The sequence below is a fragment of the Salvelinus sp. IW2-2015 genome, linkage group LG16, assembly GCF_002910315.2.
Source record: "Salvelinus sp. IW2-2015 linkage group LG16, ASM291031v2, whole genome shotgun sequence".
NCBI lineage: Eukaryota > Metazoa > Chordata > Actinopteri > Salmoniformes > Salmonidae > Salvelinus > Salvelinus sp. IW2-2015.
The window spans coordinates 5,323,259-5,346,170 of NC_036856.1; the positions used below are offsets into that span (position 1 = coordinate 5,323,259).

The following is a 22,912-nucleotide window of genomic DNA, read 5'->3' on the forward strand; positions in this document are numbered from 1 at the left end:
ACATTAGAGCAAAACAAGTTATAATGAGCCGTATTCTTCAAGAATCAATGGGTAATATTATTAATTTACAAGTCCAAAAATTGATGTAGCAACTTCAGGTTACCCCTTTAAAGGGAGAAGTCTAATGATAGTAAGTCCCCGATCCCAGTAGCAAAAATTCAACAGAAATGACTTGATTTGCTCTCTACGTTTGTGTTTGGGGGGGGGGGGGATCTTATCTTGCCACTTCAAAAGCAAGACACTTGTCTGTGTGCCACCACAGTTAACCGCACGGACAAGGCAGCTCCTGGAAAGGAGAGGCCCCACCAGATCACAGGGGGTCATGACATGCCGGCCGTGTCGGAAGACACTAGTCCAGTCTGATACTGCTGCCCCGCAGTCAGACCTGCCACCAGTTGGCAGCGTTCATCCACAACTTTCATCTCGTTTTACACACGTGTATGTGTTGTCTGTTTCAGCAGATGAGCCAATTATAGATGGGCAKGCTACTCATCGATACAGACATCTCTCTTATGTTGTTTTCACATAAAGACATTCTGATGTATTGGTCTGTCTTGTGAGACAAGATATACCAATATTTTGAGGGAAAAGCGATGTACATATAGTAAGTAGTATCTTAGCTTGGGTATCCTTTTGGCAGGGGTATCATATTATATCACACTTACCAATTAAAGTTAATTGAATTATTACGGTAGTGGCCATCACTAGACCAGTGCCTCTGACCCAGCATAGTGAAAGTCTGACGAGACGTTCCACTCCAGGGCTGGACAGACATAGGGGCGTGTGGGCCGTACCATTCTGAGGCTGGTCGAAGGGGTGTTTGGCCGTGCCACAGCAGCTGAGGCTCAGGCCTGGCCTGATTCAAGCGACCTGTCGCCAGACTTGATTAGTTCCCACAGCTGTGGGGCTATTTAAGGCAGTCTTCTTGTTGTCCCTGATGGCTTGAGGGTCTCTGGTTGGGACCAATACCATTCAGTCTTGGGATTCAAGGAACTGACTCCACCGTTCACACTACCCTCTGCCCCAAGAGAGGAGGTGGATGGATGAGGTGGGGTGAACACTAGAGAGCAGCTGTATGACACTGGCACCCGTTGCTTTTTTCACATCATAGTAATCCGTGCTCTTGAAACACTATTTGGTGTTGTCCTAGCTTTGATGACATAACTTCTTCAGTGGACCTGTGTCAAAGACAGTCCCCACAACTCCCCAGTGTCCTTCTTCTCTGTAACCTGAGCAAAGTCTCACTGTGTCCTATCTGTCAAATCAACGATTTCAAATCTTACATCGTAGTATACAGTAGGCCGATTAGAGTAGCTTATTGATGAGCTTTGAGGGCACTATGGTGTTGAACGCTGAGCTGTAGTCAATGAATAMCATTCTCACGTATGTGCTCCTTTTGTCCAGGTGGGAAAGGGCAGTGTGGAGTGCAATAGAGATTGCATCATCTGTGGATCTGTTAGGGCGGTATGCAAATTGGAATGGATCTAGGGTTTCTGGGATAATGGTGTTGATATGAGCAATGACCAGCCTTTCAAAGCACTTCATGGCTACAGACGTGAGTGCTACGGGTCGGTAGTCATTTAGGCAGGTTACCTTAGTGTTCTTGGGCACAGGGACTATGGTGGTCTGCTTAAAACATGTTGGTATCACAGASTCGGACAGGGAGAGGTTGAAAATGTCAGTGAAGACACTTGCCAGTTGGTKAGCGCATGCTCGCAGTACACGTCCTGGTAATCCATTGGGCCTGCGGCCTTATGAATGTTGACCTGTTTAAAGGTCTTACTCACATTAGCTGCAGAGAGCGGGATGACACAGTCGTCGGAACAGCTGGTGCGCTCATGCATGTTTCAGTGTTATTTTCCTCGAAGCGGGCATAGAAGTAGTTTAGCTCGTCTGGTAGGCTRGTGTCACTGGGCAGCTCTCGGCTATGCTTCCTGCCACATCCAACGAGTGTCGGAGCCGGTGTAGTATGATTCGATCTTAGTTCTGTATTGACGCTTTGCCTGTTTGATGGTTTGTTGGAGGGCATWGCAGGATTTCTTATAAGCTTCCGGGTTAGAGTTCATCTCCTTGAAAGTGGCAGCTCTAGCCTTTAGCTCAGTGCGGATGTTGCCTGTAATCCATGGCTTCTGGTTAGGGTATGTATGTACAGTCACTGTGGGGACGATGTCATCGAAGCAACTTATTGATGAAGCCAATGACTGATGTGGTGTACTCCCCAATGCCATCAGAAGAATCCKGGAACATATTCCAGTCTGTGCTAGCAAAACAGTCCTGTAGCTTAGCATCTGCTTCATCTGACCACTTTTTTATTGACCAAGTCACTGGTGCTTCCTGCTTTAATTTTTGCTTGAAAGCAGGAATCAGGGGGATAGAATTATGGTCAGATTTGCCAAATGGAGGGCGAGAGAGAGCTTTGTATGCGTCTCTGTGTGTGGCGTAAAAGTGGTCTACAGTTTTTTCCCTCTGGTTGCACATTTAACATGCTGATAGAAATTTGGTGAAACYGATMTAAGTTTCCCTGCATTAAWGTCCCCGGCCACTAGGAGCGCCGCRTCTGGATGAGTGTTTTCCTGTTTGCTTARMGCYGWATACAGCTCATTGAGTGCGGTCTTACTGCCAGCATCGGTCTGTGGTGGTATGTAGATAGCTACGAAAAATACAGATGAATGCTCTCTAGGTAGATAGTGTGGTCTACAGATGACCATGAGATACTCTACCTCAGGCGAGCAAAACCTTGAGACTTCCTTAGATATCGTGCACCAGCTGTTGTTTACAAATATACATAGTCCCTTGTCTTACCAGACGCTGCTGTTCTATCCTGCCGATACAGCGTATAACCAGTTGTATGTTGATAATGTCGCCGTTCAGCCACAACTCCGTGAAGTATAAGATATTACAGTTTGTAATGTCCTGTTGGTAGTTTAATCTTCCTCGTAGGTTGTTGATTTATTTTCCAATGATTGCATGTTAGCTAGTAGAATGGAAGGTACAGTACCTTGCAAAAGTATTCATCCCCCTTGGRATTTTTTGTATTTTGTTGCATTACAACCTGTAAATTAAATTGATTTCATTTGGATTTCATATGATGGACATAAACAAAATAGTCCAWATTGGTGAAGTGAAATTTTAAAAATATCTTGTTTAAAAAATAATAAAAATYAAAAAAGATCTAAATAAGATCTGGTGCAACCAATTACCTTCAGAAGTCACATAATTAGTTAAATAAAGTCCACCTGTGTGTAATCTGTCACATGATCTCAGTATATATACACACCTGTTCTGAAAGGCCCCAGAGTCTGCAACACCACTAAGCAAAGGGCACCACCAAGCAAGCGGCACCATGAAGACCAAGGAGCTCTCCAAACAGGTCAGGGACAAAGTTGTGGAGAAGTACAGATCAGGGTTGGGTTATAAAAAAAGATCTGAAACTTTGAACATCCCACGGAGCACCATTGAATCCATTCTAAAGAAATTGAAAGAATATGGCACCACAACAAACCTGCCAAGAGAGGGCCTCCCACCAAAACTCACGGACCAGGCAAGGAGGGCATTAATCAGAGAGGCAACAAAGAGACCAAAGATAACCCTGAAGGAGCTGCAAAGCTCCACAGCGGAGATTGGAGTATCTGTCCATAGGACCACTTTAAGCCATACACTCCACAGAACTGGGCTTTACAGAAGAGTGGCCAGAAAAAAGCCATTGCTTAACCTCTCTTGGGCACGTGAGACGGTAGCGTCCAACCTCTTCAACAGCCAGTGAAACTGCTGGGCGCCAAATTCAAATACAGAAATACTCATTARAAAAATTGAGAAAACAAAACATATTTTACATAGATTTAAAGATTAACTTRTTGTGAATCCAACCACGGTGTCAGATTTAAAAAATGCTTTACGGCGAAAGCATACCGTACGAGTATTTGAGAACATAGCCCACTAGACAAATCATTACAAACAGTAGCCAGCCAAGTAGAACAGTTACACATGTCAGAAATAGAGATAAAATMAATCCCTTACCTTTGATGATCTTCATATGGTTGCACTCAGCAGACATTCATTTACTCAATAAATGTTCCTTTTGTTCGATAAAGTCTCTTTATATCCAAAAACCTCKGTTTTGTTCGCACGTTTTCTTCAMTAATCCACAGATTCAAACGCAGTCAAAACAGGAAGACAAAAAAATCCAAATTGTATTCGTAAAGTTCATAGAAACATGTCAAACGATGTTTATATTCAAACCTCAGGTTGTTTTTTTCTAAATAATCTATAATATTTCAACCAGACAATAACGTCGTCAATTTAAAAGGTAAACAAGAAACGCACTCTCTCGGTCGTGCGCATTCAAAAGCTCTGCGACACTTTAGGGTCCACTCATTCAGACTGCTCTTACTTCTTCATTTTTCAGAATACAAACCTGAAACAATTTCTAAAGACTGTTGACATCTAGTGGAAGGCATATAAACTGCAATTTGAGTCCTAKGTCAATGGATACTGTAATGGCATTGAATAGAAAACTACAAAACCAACAAAAAAAACGACTTCCTGAATGGATTCTTCTCAGGTTTTCGCCTGCCAAATCAGTTCTGTTATACTTACAGACACTATTTTAACAGTTTTGGAAACTTTAGAGTGTTTTCTATCCAAATCTACCAGGTATATGCATATCATATCTTCTGGGCCCGAGAAGCAGGCAGTTTAATTTGGGTATGCATTTCATCCAAAATTCCGAATGCTGCCCCCTACCCTAGTGAAGTTAAAGAAAAAAATAAGCAAACACGTTTGGTATTCGCCAAAAGGCATGTGGGAGACTCCCCAAACATATGGAAGAAAGTACTAAAATGTATCTTTTTGGCCATCAAGGAAAACACTATGTCTGGCACAAACCCAAAACCTTTCATCACCCCGAGAACACCATCCCCACAGTGAAGCATGGTGGTGGCAGCATCATGCTGTGGGGATGTTTTTCAATGGCAGGGACTGGAAAACTGGTCAGAATTGAAAGAATGAAGAAGAATAAATACAGGGAAATTCTTGAGGGAAACCTGTTTCAGTCTTCCAGAGATTTGAGACTGGGACGGGGGTTCACCTTCCAGCAGGACAATGACCCTAAGCATACTGCTACAGCAACACTCGAGTGGTTTAAGTCGAAACATTTAAATGTCTTGGAATGGCCTAGTCAAAGCCCAGACCTCAATCCAATTGAGAATCTGTGGTATGACTTAAAGATTACTGTACACCAGCTGAACCCATCCGACTTGGAGCTGGAGKAGTTTTGCCTTGAAGAGTGGGCAAAAATCCCAGTGGCTAGATGTGCCAAGCTTATAGAGACATACGCCAAGAGACTTGCAGCTGTAATTGCTGCAAAAGGTGTCTGTACAAAGTATTGAKTTTGAGGGGGTGAATAGTTATGCARGCTCAAGTTTTGTGTGTTTTTGTGGTATTTCTTGTTTGTTTCACCCCAACAAATATTTTGTATCTTCAAAGTGGTAGGCATGTTGTGTAAATCAAATGATACAACCCCCCAAAAATCTATTTTAATTCCAGGTTGTAAGGCAACAAAATAGGAAAAATGCCAAGGTGCGTGAATACTTTCGCAAGCCACTGTAGTGGGGGTTTATTCGATCGCCTATGAATTCTCAGAAGGTAGCCCGACCTCTGTCCTCTTTTTCTCCGTCTTCTCTTCACGCAAATGACGGGGATTTGGGCCTGTTCCCGGGAAAGCAGAATGTCCTTCACAACGGGCTCGTCGAACTTGTTAAATGAAAAAAAAGCTTCTGCCAATTTGTGGTGAGTAATCGCTATTCTGATGTCCAGAAGTTATTTTCGGTCATAGGAGACGGTAGCAGCAACATCATGTACAGAATGGGTTCAAAAATAAGTTACAAACAACACAKAAAAAACGAACTAAAAGCACAATTGGTTAGGAGCACGTAAAACGTCAGCCATCTTCTCCGGCGCCATGATACATGATACATTCCTGTGATTGGCCAGTGTACTGCTCACAAACATGCTACTAATGATTTCCAGTGCCATGCCCTGTGTGAAGAAGAGGCCAGACTGGCCAGTGAGTCAGCAGCTGTAAGACTGCCATTAGTGAGACTGATAAGAGCTGACAAATGTGTCTGAATCAGGGTTTCTATTACATCCTTCACCATGGTGAGCACCATAGGTTAAAATTGCTACAATATTCAGAATAGGTCAATCCCCTCCCTGTTAGTTTCTTTAAAATCCCCCAAAAGATAGTATATGAATGCGTCATAAGCAATGGCAAAATGTTTAGAATTGCAGGAAATTTGCTTTAAAGAAAAAAAWTCAAACTCTTCTCTTTTTCAATTTTCAAACAGAAATTAGGTATACCTTTGGTCGTTCATCGATGTGTCGTTCTGGTCATGCGCACCGTGACGAACGAAGCTAGTTCGTTAGCCACTTTAGCCAGCCAGTAACTCCTCCAGTACGTGTTGACGTCATTTCACAGGATTTGTTTTTGGATGGAAGCTGTAGAGATCGGTAAGAAATGGCACTTCTGTAGCCAAATATGTTATTCAMGAAAAAATAAATGTAAGCATTAAATGACCTGGTARGATGGTGGATTGATCAGTTATACAGTTTAAAGCAGTTCTTTTTGTGTTTTTGACCCAAGTCGACCTTTAAAGTAACTGTCCAGTGTTTCCAGATTTCTATGAAAGATGACCTATAATTAATTCCAATATGGGTGAAATAGTTTTCCTTTCAAAAAATTGTAGTTAAGTATGTTATGAAGCAGCTTTTTTTGTGTTGGAATGGTGTGGGCTTACCCCAACAACAGAATGGTATACCGGTCGTAAAAGATATTCATGCGAGTAGACCGCTAATTGGCCAGCTCATCCTCCTCATCACAAACACTGCTGCTACTGTTTACTATCTGTTACTTTATTCCTAGTTATATGTACATATCTACCTCAATTACCTTGTACCCCTGCACATTGACTCGGTACTGGTACCKCTTGTATATAACCAAGTTATCGTTACTCATTGTGTATCTATTATTACTTTTATTATTACGTGTTTTACTTTTCTATTATTTCTCTAAGCAAGCATTTCACTGTTAGTCCACACCTGTTGTTTACGAAGCATGTCACGATAAAATGTGACTTGATTTGATCTGATTTGACATCATCCTCTATGAGGAAATAGCGAGCACTTTTTAAACAGTCTGTTGAGATTTGAGGTAGGGTTTTTGAATTTTTTTCCACTTATACTGTGTTTTCAAAATACCCCTCCATATCCCTCTCAAAAAAAAACAATAGAAGCCTAATAAGTCATGCCAAACTGTATAGGATGGCAGGAAATTGCAGGAAATCTCAAAAACAATTCCAGGGGAGGACCCCCCGGCTACTGTTCGTCCCTCCCAATATCTACACTACAATTTTGCCCTTGGTGAACACTACTTTCTCATCATACTTCAGAGGCATCAGCCTACTATGAGGAGTAGTGGGGTTAGTAATATCATACAGAATGGTAATGCTTGACCCTAAATGACTGATACTGTATATGGAATATGTGGGTTATTATATGACAAAGTAAGACAGTAAACCTGTTATTGTATGGCCCTTGAGACACTGATATGTAGCCTAGGCAGCTAGTCGTCATTGCATAGCACAGTGACAGTGATATTTGGGTTATTGCTGGGCTGCAGTGGGAAAACAAAGGCAACCTGCTTTCACTCATAACAGATAAGCCACCKTGCCTCTCAACACCAACAAGCAGATAGGTGCAGTGAAATGTGTTGTTTTCCAGGGTCAGACATAGTAGTATGGCAACCTTGGAGCAAATTAAGGATAAGTGACTTGATCAAGCTTTTTTACTGTGTCAGCTCAGGTATTTGAACCAGCAACCTTTTGATTACTGGCCCAACACTCTAACCACCAGGATACCTGCCACCTTCGGCTGTGTCCTGAGCTGATTATGAATATATTCCATATAAAAGTTAGGGAGGAACAGTGGAACTTGGAATGCGTCCTGAGAAGTAGGCATACCCTATCATGAGTTTGAGCCAGTCTCTCATGTAAACACCATTTTTGTATTTGACATAGGCCTAATGATGAGTTCAGTATTGTGCAAGTTTCACACATGTTTATGTCTAAACCACAGGAGGTTGGTGGCACCTTAATTGGGGAGGACGGGCTCGTGGTAATGGCTGGAGTGGAATTGGTGGAATGGTATCAAATACAACAAACTCATCAGTTGATGCCATTCCATTCGCTCCGTTCTAGACATTATTATGAGCCGTCCTCCCCTCAGCAGCCTCCACTGGACATGTTCAAATAGCAAGCCTACCACACTGTCAGTAAAATAAAATAAAAAGACAATCTGTATGTTCTGGTGGAAAGGGGTCAATCATAGGACTAGTAGTAGCCTAATTGCTGAAAGACATGCCAAGAAATGGTAAATAGTTTATTAAATGTAGCCTTCCTTAACTCACGCAATGTTGTTATAATGGCAGGGAACATATCATTTGACAAATAAAAACATAGTCAGGAAGACTGGCTGAAAGAACTGCAGCTGTATCTGCGTCGAGGGAGCAGAAAGCACCATGCGTATTTGAGGCGACAGCTGAAGCTGGCGCGCGCGGAATGCGTTGGGCGGCAAAAGTAGTACTTTTATGGAAGCTGGTTACGGATATGTAACCTCACCCATTCGACTTTGAGTCGTCTGACAGTGAACAGGGCGCACACATCTCCGTGCTTTGACAAGTTGGGATTTCTCATCTTGACATTACTTTTGTTTTGATCCACAATTTGTACAGAACATTCCTATGATAAGGKGGATATTACACTGAAACAGGTAAACGTTTTTTCCCCTGCAAGACTTTAGTTGAAGATAATGTGTGTTATGTGGATGTTAAAATTCACCTGTTGGGGAGAGTTTCAAATTTGCCCCTCAATTGTTGATCTTTAAATTGAGATTTGTAATGTAAATGAAAAAAAGAATGCTAGGCAAACTATAATTTAGTAATAAAAAAAAGGTGAAATATTGAAAGTAATGTTTCAGTAAGGCCTAGTTGYCTTTGCTTTGTCATTCAACTGTTGGGTATCAAAAAAATACACAAAAACATGTTTTGTTTAGCTGTAAAATAAAATATTCTGTTAGTTTGGTACTCTTACTTTTTAATGTCAGTCTAACATGACCAAACATCAAAGAAATTCAGATATGTTCTTTTAAAACACAGATTATTTTGATTTGAACACACAGATTCTTCTAGCACATTATCATGGTATTTAGTGGCAGCTGAGTATATACTGTTAGACCAAAATAGGACTTCACTTGCCAGGCCTAAATGTGTTGGTTAACTATGATATGGCAGTTCAAGTTATTCGAGGCAAATCCTTGCATGAAATGTGGGGTCAAGAAAAGTATTCATGGGTGTAACTGTAATTCAATAGACTGTAGATCATTTTTAGGGTATTAACTTTTTATTCCTCTTGCCAATATGTAATACTCCAAATGATTCAATATGAGGTCATGATTGATACAATAAGCTACTTAAGTTTATATACCATATGGAAGTGCTTCAACAATACTATAAATATGCCTGGAATTATATTTTTCGAATGGTATTTGTGTTTCAGCAAAGGCTTGCAACTTCTTTGTAGAGAGATGGTGACTTGGGCTTTGTGTTTGCTWACTGCATCCCAATATTGTATCATTTGGATTAGTGTCCATTTGTGATATGCAAAGAGACAATTTTGCGATAAAAAGTGTATCATTTAAAAAATAAAAATAAAGTTTTTACATTTACATGAATTATCACCTTTATTATCATGCCTGGTTATCACAGCTGGATTGAAGAGGGCAGTGTATTCTGATGATCAAATCCACAGCTGTAACAGATGTACTGATCCCAGTCTAATGGTGCGTTGGTTGAGATACGGTTTTTAGAAAGAAGCCTTGGATTATTCATATATTGTTAGAATCCAGTTAATTACCTGTTCTCTCAGACCGGTAATCCATACCATCAACGTCATAGTAGTTGTCGTACTCACAGTAGTTGATGTGATATGTGCCAACACAGCTGTCTATCAGGTGTGTAATGGGAAATCGATCTGAACTTGAACTCAAAGTCAAATTTGCAACAAGTGGTCCTTCTGACAAAATGTTGTACAACACATAATCAACATTTGGCCAACATTGGGTACATTTAGGCCTACCTTTCAAGCGTTCAATCCATCAATCAGTCTAATCAATGACACTGTGTTTGTTGGCCTATCTCTTTTTATTCAAATCGTATCGGTCACGTACATGTTTAGCAGTACTTTGCACTGCACTTTGTTCACCGCAAACCCCTGACTGTTTACTTCACTATTATCACCAAGTGAATTGATGAGAACAGATTCAAAATGTATAGCCATGCTGGATGCCAAGCTTAGATTTCTAACACACGGTTACAACAGTAACCTTTTTAGTGTCTGATGACTCTATGGCCCAAACATCTCTTGCTCATCCGATTGTCTGGGACTAAGTCTGGCCGTTTTGTCAAGGGTCTGTTGGGCGACATGCGGCTGCCGACGCTAGCTCTATCCCACCGCATATCACTCATCAGAAATAGCCATGATCACATGGCCTGGACATACAAGTGGGCTATACTTAGCGTTCTGACCCTGCACATTGTGCTGTGGCTCAGCATACTGGGGGGGGGGGGGGGGGGCAACCCTTTCCTCCCCTAAACTGCAGCAGCCATGAGGTGACTGCCTCCCCAAACAGACACTCGCAAGACTTCAGATGCTCAGCAATTGTGCTTATTTATAATGTGATATTGTGCAGGCAGGGTATTAATTAATCAATCTAATGTAATTTATAGAGCCCTTTTACAGTAGTTGCCACAAAGTGCTTTACAGTGTAATATGTGGGGTAGTAAAACAATTACAGATATTCAAAGTTACACACATTCTTGAAGTCCATATAGGCTAGTCATTTACCACACCACATTTCAGAAAGGGCAATTTGTAATGTTTACCTGTAAAATTGTTGCCTATTCAATATAGTTTGTTCAATTAGCTCAATCTGAAGTCCATCATTGGTAGATCTGTCATACCATTACATCTTTGATGATGGTTGAGAAGAATGAGACTACATTTAGTTAACATTTTTTTGGTGGAGTAAGTTTGAATATGGGGCAGAGGAGCTTAATAAAATTGTTAAAGCGATATGCATAAAAAAATCATTAAATGATTATGTGAAGATTAATAGGTTGTTATTGTACGATACCGTAATGTTACCTTTCTTTTTTTGACAGGTAACATTTGAAGAGGACCTTGTCAATTTGTCAGAGTGGCGCAAACATGACTGAGGTGGCACAGAATGTTGCTGATGTCGCATACGACACGACTGATGTGGCACGCGGCATGAACGACGTGGCACACGGCATGAGCGACGTGGCACCCGATATGAATGCTAAAGCGCATGGCGACGTCGCGACCGAGTGCCACGGGCTTGGGGCACACAAAGAGGACGATGCCCCACATGACAAGCATGATGAGGCACTTAGCGAGAATGAGGAAGAGGTTCACACCGAAGAGGACGAGGTTCACACAGAGCCCGAGGTGGATGAGGAAGACGAGGCACACAACATGAGTGAGGTGGAGCACAGAGGAAATTATACGGCAAAGGACGAGCCAATGCAAAGGTCAAGATCGAGGAAGGACAAGAATGAGGTGGCACAAAATGGTGTGGCTCATGACATGGACAATGAAAAAGAGGAAGAAGAGGAAGACCAGTTACAGAACATATCTGAAGTGGCACTGAAACAAGAGGTGAGGCACGGCCATATCTGTGAGTTTATCCTGTTGGAGTTGATGTATTAGCTTACTTAATAATAAGGTTTACTTCTGGACATGTTCAATATGAAATATAGTAGGTGGTTGAGACAATTACTGATGTTACATTAGAGAGTGTGCCTGTAGATCGCTCATAAAGTTTCTGCAACGTTCAACTGAATAGCACTATTCAAAATGTGTTTGAGTTCTTAGACTCTCAGCCCTATGGATCTCACTCCTATGAAGCTTTCCCTTAGCACACCTCCCAATTCTTTACAAAAATGTTACGTTGACACTTGTATCTTCATCTTTCTCCAGAGACTCCTGCGCTTCAAAAAGCCGGTGGCCAGGAGCTACGTGCCCCAGATTGGTAAGGCTGACGTGAAGAACAAGTTTGAGGCCATGCAGAAGGCCAGGGAGGAGCGCAACAGTAGGAGGAGCCAGGAGGAGCACCAAAAGAGGAAGGAGCAGTATGTCAAGGAGAGGGAATACAATCGCAGAAAGCAACAGGTCGGAGGTCAAACAAGACAGAGATAACCCCAACTAACCGTGACCTGCATGGTATGGAGCACTAGCCTCAACAACCACAGTGTGGGTGTACTGGAGAACGTCATCATCTCACTTTGTGCAGAAAAATCACACCTTTTTTATTTAATTGAAATACCTTATAGTTGTGTTTGGGTTGTGCTTTTATCCATCTAGAGTGATTATTATAAAACATTTTTTACTGATAATGTACTAAATCAATTGTGCATTTTATGCATGTTGTCCTTTATCACAAGCTGTATCACAGGATGCAGCGTGGTAAAACAAACAGTGTCCGATACGAGGGATTAACACATTGATACTCAGGAGGGGGGAAGAAAACACCCTGTACTATCGTAGGCAACTCTCTGAGACGGGATMCCTACATGCTGATCTCCCCCCATGTCACAACCACATGATCCAATCAGAGGCCTCCCTGCAGGTCACATGCATGTGCAATTACACAGGATTAGGGGCTTGAGAACTTGCTGGGACCAGCATGGCTCCTGAGCGTGCAAAGCAGATGATCCCAGATAAACCGGTAACCTCTCAACAAAGCTTTCCCTCTGATTCACCACAGATAAAAGAACTACTCGCCTCCAGTGATGAGGAGGAGGAGGTGAAGCCAGCCAAGGTAGAGAAATCCTACGTCCCCAAGATCACAGGTAGGAAATGGGGGTATTGTTGAGGGTGTAGAGGAGGGCAGGTGGGCTGGGAGAGGGCTGAGGAAGAGGGCTCTGTTCTAATTCTCATCTCACCCCATGGGGCAAATTCATTTGGCAACAAACTTAAGGATACGGACTGAAACAGGGAGGGACTACCTGGACTCATCCAATAAGGAACGCTCCTTTTCAATTCCAGTTGCAAAACGTTTTAAAACGTTGCATGCCTAATGAACACGGCCCTGTTGTTTGTGCTGTGGTCTCATCTTCATCATCATCTACATGTGGGTTCTACACTCTACAGGTAGCGTGAAGGGGAAGTTTGCTGAGATGGAGAAGCAGAGACAGGAGGAGGAGAGGAAGAGGATGGAGGAGGAGAGGAAGAAGCGCGCCACCCAGGACATCATGGAGAAAGCGAAGATGCAGAAGGAGCTGGCCAAGAAAGCTGCAGAGGTAAACTTGTGGGATTCCTTCCAGGTATACTGTAGTGTAGCCTATAGGGGAAGTGGGACAGTAGGGCTGGATTGCTCAGTCGCTGCCTCTATTGAGGGACTGGCCTCCATCTATGTGTAATCAGTCAGGTAATCCTCAGCTGCCACCCAGATGAGTTATTTTAAGTGCCATTTGAAAGGCTAACAGTTGGTGCAGGTTGGAGGGAAATCCTGCAGTGGAGTCCAGTGGAGCTGCAAGCCACAGCAGCTCTGAGAACACATATTCAGGTCATATGCTATGAATTTTGGGTGTATCTGTCAAGTTGAACAAGGTTTTCCTCACTAGTCATCACGTAGTGGCTTTAGTATCCTTAGAATGGATCACAAACAAAATTGCTGCTTCGAAGGCATTCAGCGCTAGTTGCAATGGCGCGTTATCCATTGACGCTAGCTGTAGCTATAACCATGCCAAACTGGACCGAAGCCAGTTCTCCAAATTGATGTTGACCTAGATACGATAGTGACAACACACTCTAGGAAGTACTAGGAAGAATTATGCCTACTGCTTGTATTCAGTGCTTACTGTACACACGTTGTTGATCTTAGTTCTACTCCAGTGATCTATTTGTTTCTTGAACATGGTGAAAGCTATATAGACTTCAATCTTCATTGTCTCCTTTCACTGCAACCTACTGCATGTACCTTTACTGTATAGTAGTGAGGAAAAACTTGGGGAAGTCTTTATTGAGGGTGGGAGGTAGCTTTAACCTGAGCCAGTACTGACCGAATGAGCTATAAACAATTGGGCCACCGTGCTTACAAGTTCTGCTGCTGCATGAGCCACATACACTGCCAGGTGTAGACAACATGTGACTGGCAACTGTTTCCCACACCACTGACTAAATTAGCCCCTATTGCCCCCCCCCCCCCCTCCTTTTTAGGACTGACATTCACAGACTGACCCATTGAAAATGGTGGCCATTAGGCGAAAGAATGTTCTCTTTTATGGGCTGTTAGCTTCTCTCTCTCTCTCTCTCCCTCTCTCTCTCTCCTCTCTCTCTCTCTCTCTCTCTCTCTCTCTCTCTCTCTCTCTCCCTCTCTCTCTCTCTCTCTCTCTCTGTTTGTGTGTTTTGTTAGTGGGGATTTTTCTCTCTATTTTGACATAACATAGGCAGGTATCAACTAGTAATTTCATAATGTATAACATAGCTTTAGCCCATTACTTGGTTATACACAACCACTTCAGCATTTGTCAAGTTCACAGACCAGGAAATGGTTTGTGTTGCTGATGTTTTATGTGCTAAACCCTCTTTGGGAATCAATAAAGTACTGTCTTATCATATCTTATCTCATGTTAAATGTAATTTCCTTTTCTCACAATGGCTTTTGTCCACTTATGTCAGGAGGGAGATGACAGCATCCTGGTCCGCGTGGTGCCGTCGAAGCCGTCGCGACCTCCAGGCAGGATCAAGATGAACTTTGAGGACCTGGAGAAGAACCGTGAGGAAGAGCTGAAGAAGAGGACTGAGGAGGAGAAGAAGAAGCGCTACGACGAGAACAAGCAGTCCTTCCGCGAGGCCAAGCGACGCTCGGTTGTACAGGTGAGCTGAGGAGGACCTCTCCAATAGGCTTTGGCAGGACTGGCAGCGTCGCTGTTTTAGGAGGAAATCTAGGAAAATCAAATATTTCATGAAAGCCATTATATCCATGTCAATCTGTGTCAATACTTCAATACAATACTTCATGGGAATATGGTGGTCTATGTCAGCCCACAGGACAAAGAATGAGCTTAAGTGTTTCAAGGAAAATCTTTAATGAAATCTATTCTGTCTGTGTCAATACTTTGTGGTAATATGGGGGTCTAAGTGTAGATTGTTTATATCAAAGCAGGATGAGGAGAAGCCCACAGAGAAGTAGCTTTGGTAGGACAAAGGAACAGTTTACAGTGGCTTGCGAAATTATTCACCCCCCTTGGCATTTTTCCTATTTTATTGCCTTACAACCTGGAATTAAAATAGATTTTTTCGGGGGTTTGTTTCATTTGATTTACACAACATGCCTACCACTTTGAAAATACAAAATATTTTTTATTGTGAAACAAACAAGAAATAAGACAAAAAAACTAAAAACTTGAGCGTGCGTAACTATTCACCCCCCCAAAGTCAATACTTTGTAGAGCCACCCTTTGCAGCAACTACAGGTGCAAGTCTCTTGGGGTACAGCAATCTTTAAGTCATACCACAGATTCTCAATTGGATTGAGGTCTGGGCTTTGACTAGGCCATTCCAAGACATTTAAATGTTTCCCCTTAAACCACTCGAGTGTTGCTGTAGCAGTATGCTTAGGGTCATTGTCCTGCTGGAAGGTCAACCTCCATCCCAGTCTCAAATCTCTGGAAGACTGAAACAGGTTTCCCTCAAGAATTTCCCTGTATTTAGCGCCATCCATCATTCCTTCAATTCTGACCAGTTTCCCAGTTCCTGCCGATGAAAACATCCCCACAGCATGATGCTGCCACCACCATGCTTCACTGTGGGAATGGTGTTCTCGGGGTGATGAGAGGTGTTGGGTTTGCGCCAGACATAGCGTTTTCAAATGGCCAAAAAGCTCAATTTCTTTGTTTCATCTGACCAGAGTACCTTCTTCCATATGTTTGGGGAGTCTCCCACATGCCTTTTGGTGAACACCAAACGTGTTTTCTTATTTTTTTCTTTAAGCAATGTCTCTTTCTGACCACGCTTCCGTAAAGCCCAGCTCTGTGGAGTGTACGGCTTAAAGTGGTCCTATGGACAGATACTCCAATCTCCGCTGTGGAGCTTTGCGGCTCCTTCAGGGTTATCTTTGGTCTCTTTGTTGCCTCTCTGATTAATGCCCTCCTTGCCTGGTCCATGAGCTTTGGTGGGCGGGCCTCTCTTGGCAGGTTTGTTGTGGTGCCATATTCTTTCAATTGTTTAATAATGGATTTAATGGTGCTCCGTGGGATGTTCAAAGTTTCAGATCTTTTTTTATAACCCAACCCTGATCTGTACTTCTCCACAACTTTGTCCCTGACCTGTTTGGAGAGCTCCTTGGTCTTCATGGTGCCGCTTGCTTGGTGGTGCCCTTTGCTTAGTGGTGTTGCAGACTCTGGGGCCTTTCAGAACAGATGTATATATACTGAGATCATGTGACACTTAGATTGCACACAGGTGGACTTTATTCAACTAATTATGTGACTTCTGAAGATAATTGGTTGTGCCAGATCATATTTAGGGGCTTCATAGCAAAGGGGCGAGTACATATGCACGCACCACTTTTCCGTTTGTAATTATTTTTTCATTTTTTAAACAAGTAATTTTTTTCATATAACTTCACCAAGTTGGACTATTTTGTTTATGTCCATTACATGAAATCCAAATAAAAATCCATTTAAATTGCAGGTTGTAATGCAACAAAATAGGAAAAACGCCAAGGGGGATGAATACTTTTGCAAGACACTGTAGGTGTTTCTAGGAAAATAGGAAAATCTCATCTTTCATGACAGCCGTTCTGTTCTGTCTGTGTCAATACTTCATGTGGATATGGTGGTCTCTAAGGTAGACTGTCTTTGTCAACGCAGGATGAGGATGAGGAGCAACTCACGGAGAAGGAACAGGTGATTCCTGGGAAGCTGAAGATGACGTTTGAGGAGGCAGAGAAGGAGAGGCAGGAAAGGCTGAGGAAGCAGGCTGAGAGGGAAGCTAAACGACGTCTGCAAGAGGAGAAGAAAGCCTTCGAAGTGGCCAAGCTGGAAATGGTGACTGATCTTATAAAACATTATTAGCTCATTCCTTATTAGCTTATTAGCACATTACGTTTCAATGTCCTGTACTTTCCTTGTGAGAGCTGAGATATTTCCGACTTGCTAGATACTGTAAACCTTGGAGGTAAATTATCAGCGTGGCCATTCTGTACCAACCCTGCATATCCCCTTCATACGTCCTGCAGAGCTTTTCTCTTGTGCTTTTGAAGTGTCAAGTTGACTTGTGCCGTCTTTAGGTCTTGATAAGACTTTTAAAGAAGCAATCTCAATCTGTCAGAGCTTGCATGTTGGTGTGTATAATGTAGTTATAAAGGTGAACATAATCTCGTAAACATGGGATGAGGCCTAAAACGATCCACCTTTTCTGAACAAGAAAACACCCCGGGAAAAAAACCTGTATAAAACAGCCAATGCATTCTTAACAGTAGCATTTATTTAGCGCTACGTACAATCAAGCTTCGATAAGGTGCTTTGAGGCTCTTCCCGGATTGAACCTGTGCTGTTGTTGTTGTTAGCGCTGTGTTCTAACCAACTGAGCTATACTTCCCAGCCTTGTGCCTTGTGTGATTTTGGAAGTTGATGTGCTTGCAGGGCGACGATGAGGAGGACTCACAAGGAGCTCAGGGCGAGAGAGAGGTAATCCAGCCTGGTAAACTAAGGCTGAGCTTCGAGGAGCTTGAGAAACAGAGGGTAGAGAATGAGCGTAAGGCAGCAGAGGCGGAGTACAAGAGACGAATGGAAGAGGAGAGGAGGGCTTTCGCCGAGGCCAGGAAAAGCATGGTCAGTGAGAGTAATATAATGGTCACTTCACCTGATCCCAGATCTGTTTGTGCTGTCTTGCCATCTCCTATGGTCATTGCCTTGTCATAGGAGATGGCTATACAGCACAAACTGATGTGGGACCAGGCAGAGCCCCTAGCCTGGTCATTGTGTTTAGAGTTCCTTTTTCATACTGATCCCACCCAGAGATGTCAGACACTAGTTTGAGCTCTTTCGTTGTTGTCCCCTTCTCCAGATAGTGGATGATGACGATGAAGTGTTGCTGGCCATGCTGAACCTGGAGGGCAGCAAGCCAGGGAAGCTGTGCATCAGCTTCGAGGACAAGGAGCGTCAGAGGAGAGAGGTGGAGGAGAAGAAAGCAGAGGAGGAGGCCAAGAGGAGGCTGGAGGAGGAGAAGAGGCTCTTCGCAGAGGCTCGCAAGAATATGGTAGGACTGGGTAACATACCCATAGAGATCCTACAATTCACTAGAGGAATTTGGCATCTTAGCAACATGATAAAAAAATCTGCCATCTTGCCAAAAAAACTTTAGAAACAGATCAAATATGGTATAACTATGGTATAAAACAATACATTTGTGAATCATAGGATCTCTATGAACATACCTCTGCAGGCAGCACCAGCATGTTGCTTATGAAGCCCTGCGCTAACATGTATGTTATAGTAGGCTAGGTTCAGAAGGAGCATGTGAAAAGATTGAAATTATTTTGATGAATCATTTATTCCTGTTTTTTCATCATGATTAGAGCCACAGTGAGTTACTTTTTGTAACTTGTTTTGCGTGTGTATGTCACAGATGAATACCTTCAGTTTCTCACGCTGTGCGATATTTTGAACCCTGCTTGAGCCGTGTCATCTGAGCACACATCCAATGTGATGCTCGCACTTTAAACAAACTACAAATGACATTTGCTAATAAATGATTTGTGTAGGCCTTACGAAGGCTTTAGTATGACCCCATAGTTCATTTTAAGTTATAGTTTGTTTCAAGTGTGACCAATCTACTGAAAACTAACCCCAACATTAACATTTGAGGTAGCCTATATTTAATGTAAGAACTCAATCTCTAATTGGTCTATAATAGGACATGGATTAATCCTACATGATGATGTAACGTTACTGAAACACCACACTTGCCACTGCTGTTCCTACTTTCAAATTATCTTCTTAAAGAGCCCCCTGGATCGGGAAAAATCTAAGACTTCATATCAAGATGGAGAAGTAAGATATTTTCACTTTCAAATGACAATTGTATTTGTACACTGACTGAGAAGAAATAACACAGTGTTTCCCATGAACTGCTAATACTGTAAGTTCTTAGTGTAAGTCAAAGGTTATGCATGGATGTGAATGGTCTGTATGAATGGGATATTCCGTAGGCATACTAACACTGCTGGCTTGCTTTAAAAGTGGCTCCCCGTCAGTGTGTAATAGTGTGTCCTGGTTACTTGGGTTGATTCTACAATGATGTTGAAAGACTTACTAGAACGAGATTAAAAATCTTAATCTGATTCTAGGGCTTTGCTGTTCAATGTGACTATGTTGCTTAGCTTTGCTTTTCATTGGGTGCTTCACTGTTTGTGAGTCATTCTGGGAGGGTTAAACCGGTGGATTAAATTGCTATTGGAAGCTGATATGACGATTGATTTGTGATTAAAGATTATTTGTGCTGTTTGATTCTGATTGGTTTAGAGTGAAATGTCAAAGGACACCATGCTCTGTGTTTGTATTCCGCCAGGTGCTAGACGAGGACGAGGAAGGGATGTTCAAGAGTGAGTCCCAGGAAGCGTTGCACCCTGGGAAACTAGAGATGAACTTCGAGGAGCTGCTGAAGCAGAAGGAGGAAGCCGATAGGAAGCGCAAGGTGGAGGCGCGCAAAATGAAAATGGAGCAGGAGAAACTGGAGTTTGAGCAGCTCAGACAAGAGATGGGAGAGGTCAGTCATCAACATGGTATCAGTCTCACAATGCTGTTAACTAAAACCCACATGGGAAGTCTCATGGATATTGGCACGGAACTACCAACTGCAGAGATTGATGACAAGACGAGGAGAACCAGGGACCATATTTATCAAGCGTCTCAGAGTAGGAGTGTTGATTTATGATCAGTTTTGCCTTTTAGATCACAATCCCAAGACTACATGGACAGGTGGGACCTGATCCTAGATCAGCCCTCCTACTCTGAGACGCTTGGTACATACAGTTTAAACCATGAGACCTACAGTGAGCTCCAAAAGTCTTGAGGCAGTAGCAGTTGTTTTGTTGTTTTGGTTCTGTACTCTAGCACTTTGGATTTGAATGATAAAATCAGGTTAATGTGCAGACTGTTTAATTTGTGAGTATTCTCATCCATACCGGGTGAACTGTTTAGAAAGTACAGCACTTTTTGTACGTTGGCCCCCCATTTTAGGGACCAAAACTATTTGGACAAATTCCCTTATATGTTTATTAAAGTAGTCAAAAGTTGAAGTTGGTGCCATATTCCTAGCAGCAATGATTACCACAAGCTTGTGACTTTCCGTAATCATGGTAGAATTGACATTAATGTATAAGTGTTTAGAAACATATTCTATTCTTATTAACAATAAAAGTTAAACTCCAAAATGACACAATACATTATTGACCATTAATTTTAATTGGGCACAAAATAATCTGAAATACAATCTAAACAAACAGCAAATGAATCCAACAAGTTTGTAGAGTCACAAGCTTAATGTAATCATTGTGTGCTAGGAATATGGGACCAAATACTAAAGTTTTGACTACTGTAATACACATATTGGTGAATTTGTCCCAAGACTTTTGATCCCCTAAAATGTACTAAAAGTGCTGTAATTTCTAAATGGTTCAACCGATATGGATGAAAATACCCTCAAATTAAAGACAGTCTGCACTAACCTCATAGTCGTTGTACCATTTCAAATCCAAAGTGTTTGGACTACAGAGCCAACACAAAAAAAAAGATGTCACTGTCCCAATACTTTTGGAGCTTACTGTATGCTTCTATTGTGATCGTATCCTCATCACTAATCAGTTCAATGTGCTTCTTCCCAAAGGATGAAGTGAATGAGTGCTCTGATACAGTGAGTAAGGAGTATGAGGAGCTGAAGAAACTCAAGAGGACCGGCTCCATCCAGGCCAAGAACCTCAAGTCCAAGTTTGAGAAGATCAAGCAGTTGAAAGACGAGGAGATCCAGAAGAAGATTGAGGACGTGAGAGCAAAGAGAAAGGCCGTAGACGAGGAAATCAAAGAGAGGGAAGAAGAGCGGATCCAGGAGGTATACATTTGAGCATGGTCCTTCAGAATCGCTTAGGAACGCCAACGTGTTGGTCTGTATCATGTTCTTCTGAAATCACTTACTTGTGAGGGCTGTTTTTTCAGGAGGATGATGAAGGCAAAAAGGACACAGAGAAGGGGGCTGAGGAGGCTCCGTTCAGACAGAAGGTGGACATGCGTGCACGGTTCGAACAAATGGCCAAAGCCAGAGAGGAGGAGGAGAGGAAAAGGGTGGAGGAACAGAAGCTGCAGAGGATGCAGTTCGAGCAGCAAGAGATTGACGCCGCTCTCCAAAAAGTAAATCCCTCTTTCATCGGGTTCAATCATCGGGTTTCTCGTTGTTAAACTGTGGGCATCCTTGACACGCATGACATTCTAAAAACGCATGATAGTTCAGTTCAGCCCGAAGTGGTAATGTGAGAGGGGGAGGGGTTCCAAAAATCTAAAATGTGATATCACGTGTCATGTCTTTGTCAGAAAAGGGAAGATGAGGAGGAGGAAGAGGGAAGCATCATCAATGGCTCGGCAGCCTATGAGGATGAGGAGGACCACGCCAGGTCGGGGGCTCCGTGGTTTAAGAAGCCACTGAAGAACCAATCGGTGGTGGATGCCGAGCCAGTGCGGTTCACGGTGAAGATCACCGGGGAGCCCAAGCCGGAGGTGACCTGGTGGTTTGAGGGGGAGATGCTCCAGGACTGTGAGGACTATCAGTACATAGAGAGAGGGGAGACATTCTGCCTCTACCTGCCAGAGACCTTCCCTGAGGATGAGGGAGAGTACATGTGCAAAGCTGTCAACAGCAGAGGCACCGCTGCCAGCACCTGTATCCTAACGATAGAAAGTAAGCAATCGTCCGTCTGACTGCCACTGCATGCCTGCATGATACCACTTCCTGTTTTAGTTTTCTGATCTTCCTATGATTGGATGGGATCGCATGCTCCTCTTCCTCATTGGCTTGGTTCAGCTGGTTCATCCATGGGTAACACCTCCCTTTTCTGTTTCTCTCTTCCAGCTGAGGACTACTGATGCTTTCCTTTTTCTGGAACTTTCCCTGTCTCTCTCACTCTTTTTTGTATAACGTAATATCTCATGTTAGAGCCAAAAAGAGGAGGAAACAGCAGTATGCTAGCCATTCCTTCTATGGATACACACAAAATGAAAAGTGCAAGATCATGTTGTTTACGTATTGCTCATCATTCATAATTCATCCCTTTCATTATTATGTTTAGGATGAAATCTGTGCCAAATCACATATTGGTCCCATGAGTGATTGCTGCCATGAATGACGTTCAGATTGATTTTGTGATCATATCATAGATCACAACGCCTGTGCATCTGGGAAATTGTCCCTTCAAAGGTCAAATTTCAGAAAGTTTCATTTGAAAATATGGTGCAACCCAATTTAAAGCCTTTTGATATCCCTGTGAAATAGATACAGCAGTATGCACAATCTATCTGAAACTGGTTACTAATAAAAAATAATGATCTATTTAGGATTTTTCTTTTTCTTTTTTAATATTTTGTTAATCTAAAAAGGTACATAAAGATTTTTCATATCCCAGAAGTTTTTTTTCATGTTGAGCTAAAATACAACTCTACATGATATGCATTATATAGTTGTATGGTTTGAAATATAATGACACAATTGGTTTTATGCTAGCCTAA

At 42.4% G+C, this 22,912-nt stretch overlaps 1 protein-coding gene across 3 annotated transcripts; it reads left to right on the forward strand.

The window, feature by feature from the left end:
- The first annotated feature begins 8,675 nt into the window (after positions 1 to 8,675).
- On the forward strand, positions 8,676 to 22,672 carry nexn (nexilin (F actin binding protein)). Of its 3 annotated transcripts, XM_024004369.2 has the most exons (15): positions 8,676 to 8,823; positions 11,273 to 11,789; positions 12,111 to 12,302; positions 12,898 to 12,982; positions 13,284 to 13,432; positions 14,814 to 15,011; positions 17,009 to 17,185; positions 17,783 to 17,971; positions 18,207 to 18,398; positions 19,145 to 19,192; positions 19,710 to 19,907; positions 21,027 to 21,248; positions 21,353 to 21,544; positions 21,725 to 22,088; positions 22,260 to 22,672. In XM_024004369.2, exons 2-15 carry the CDS (start codon positions 11,319 to 11,321, stop codon positions 22,271 to 22,273), a joined length of 2,691 nt encoding a protein of 896 aa, XP_023860137.1. In that variant the 5' UTR covers positions 8,676 to 8,823; positions 11,273 to 11,318; the 3' UTR covers positions 22,274 to 22,672. The 3 variants fall into 3 exon arrangements, with proteins under 3 accessions (XP_023860137.1, XP_070303567.1, XP_023860138.1); XM_070447466.1 differs by lacking the exon at positions 22,260 to 22,672 and having other exon boundaries at positions 21,725 to 22,123; XM_024004370.2 differs by lacking the exons at positions 19,145 to 19,192; positions 22,260 to 22,672 and having other exon boundaries at positions 21,725 to 22,123.
- Positions 22,673 to 22,912: the final 240 nt, after the last annotated feature.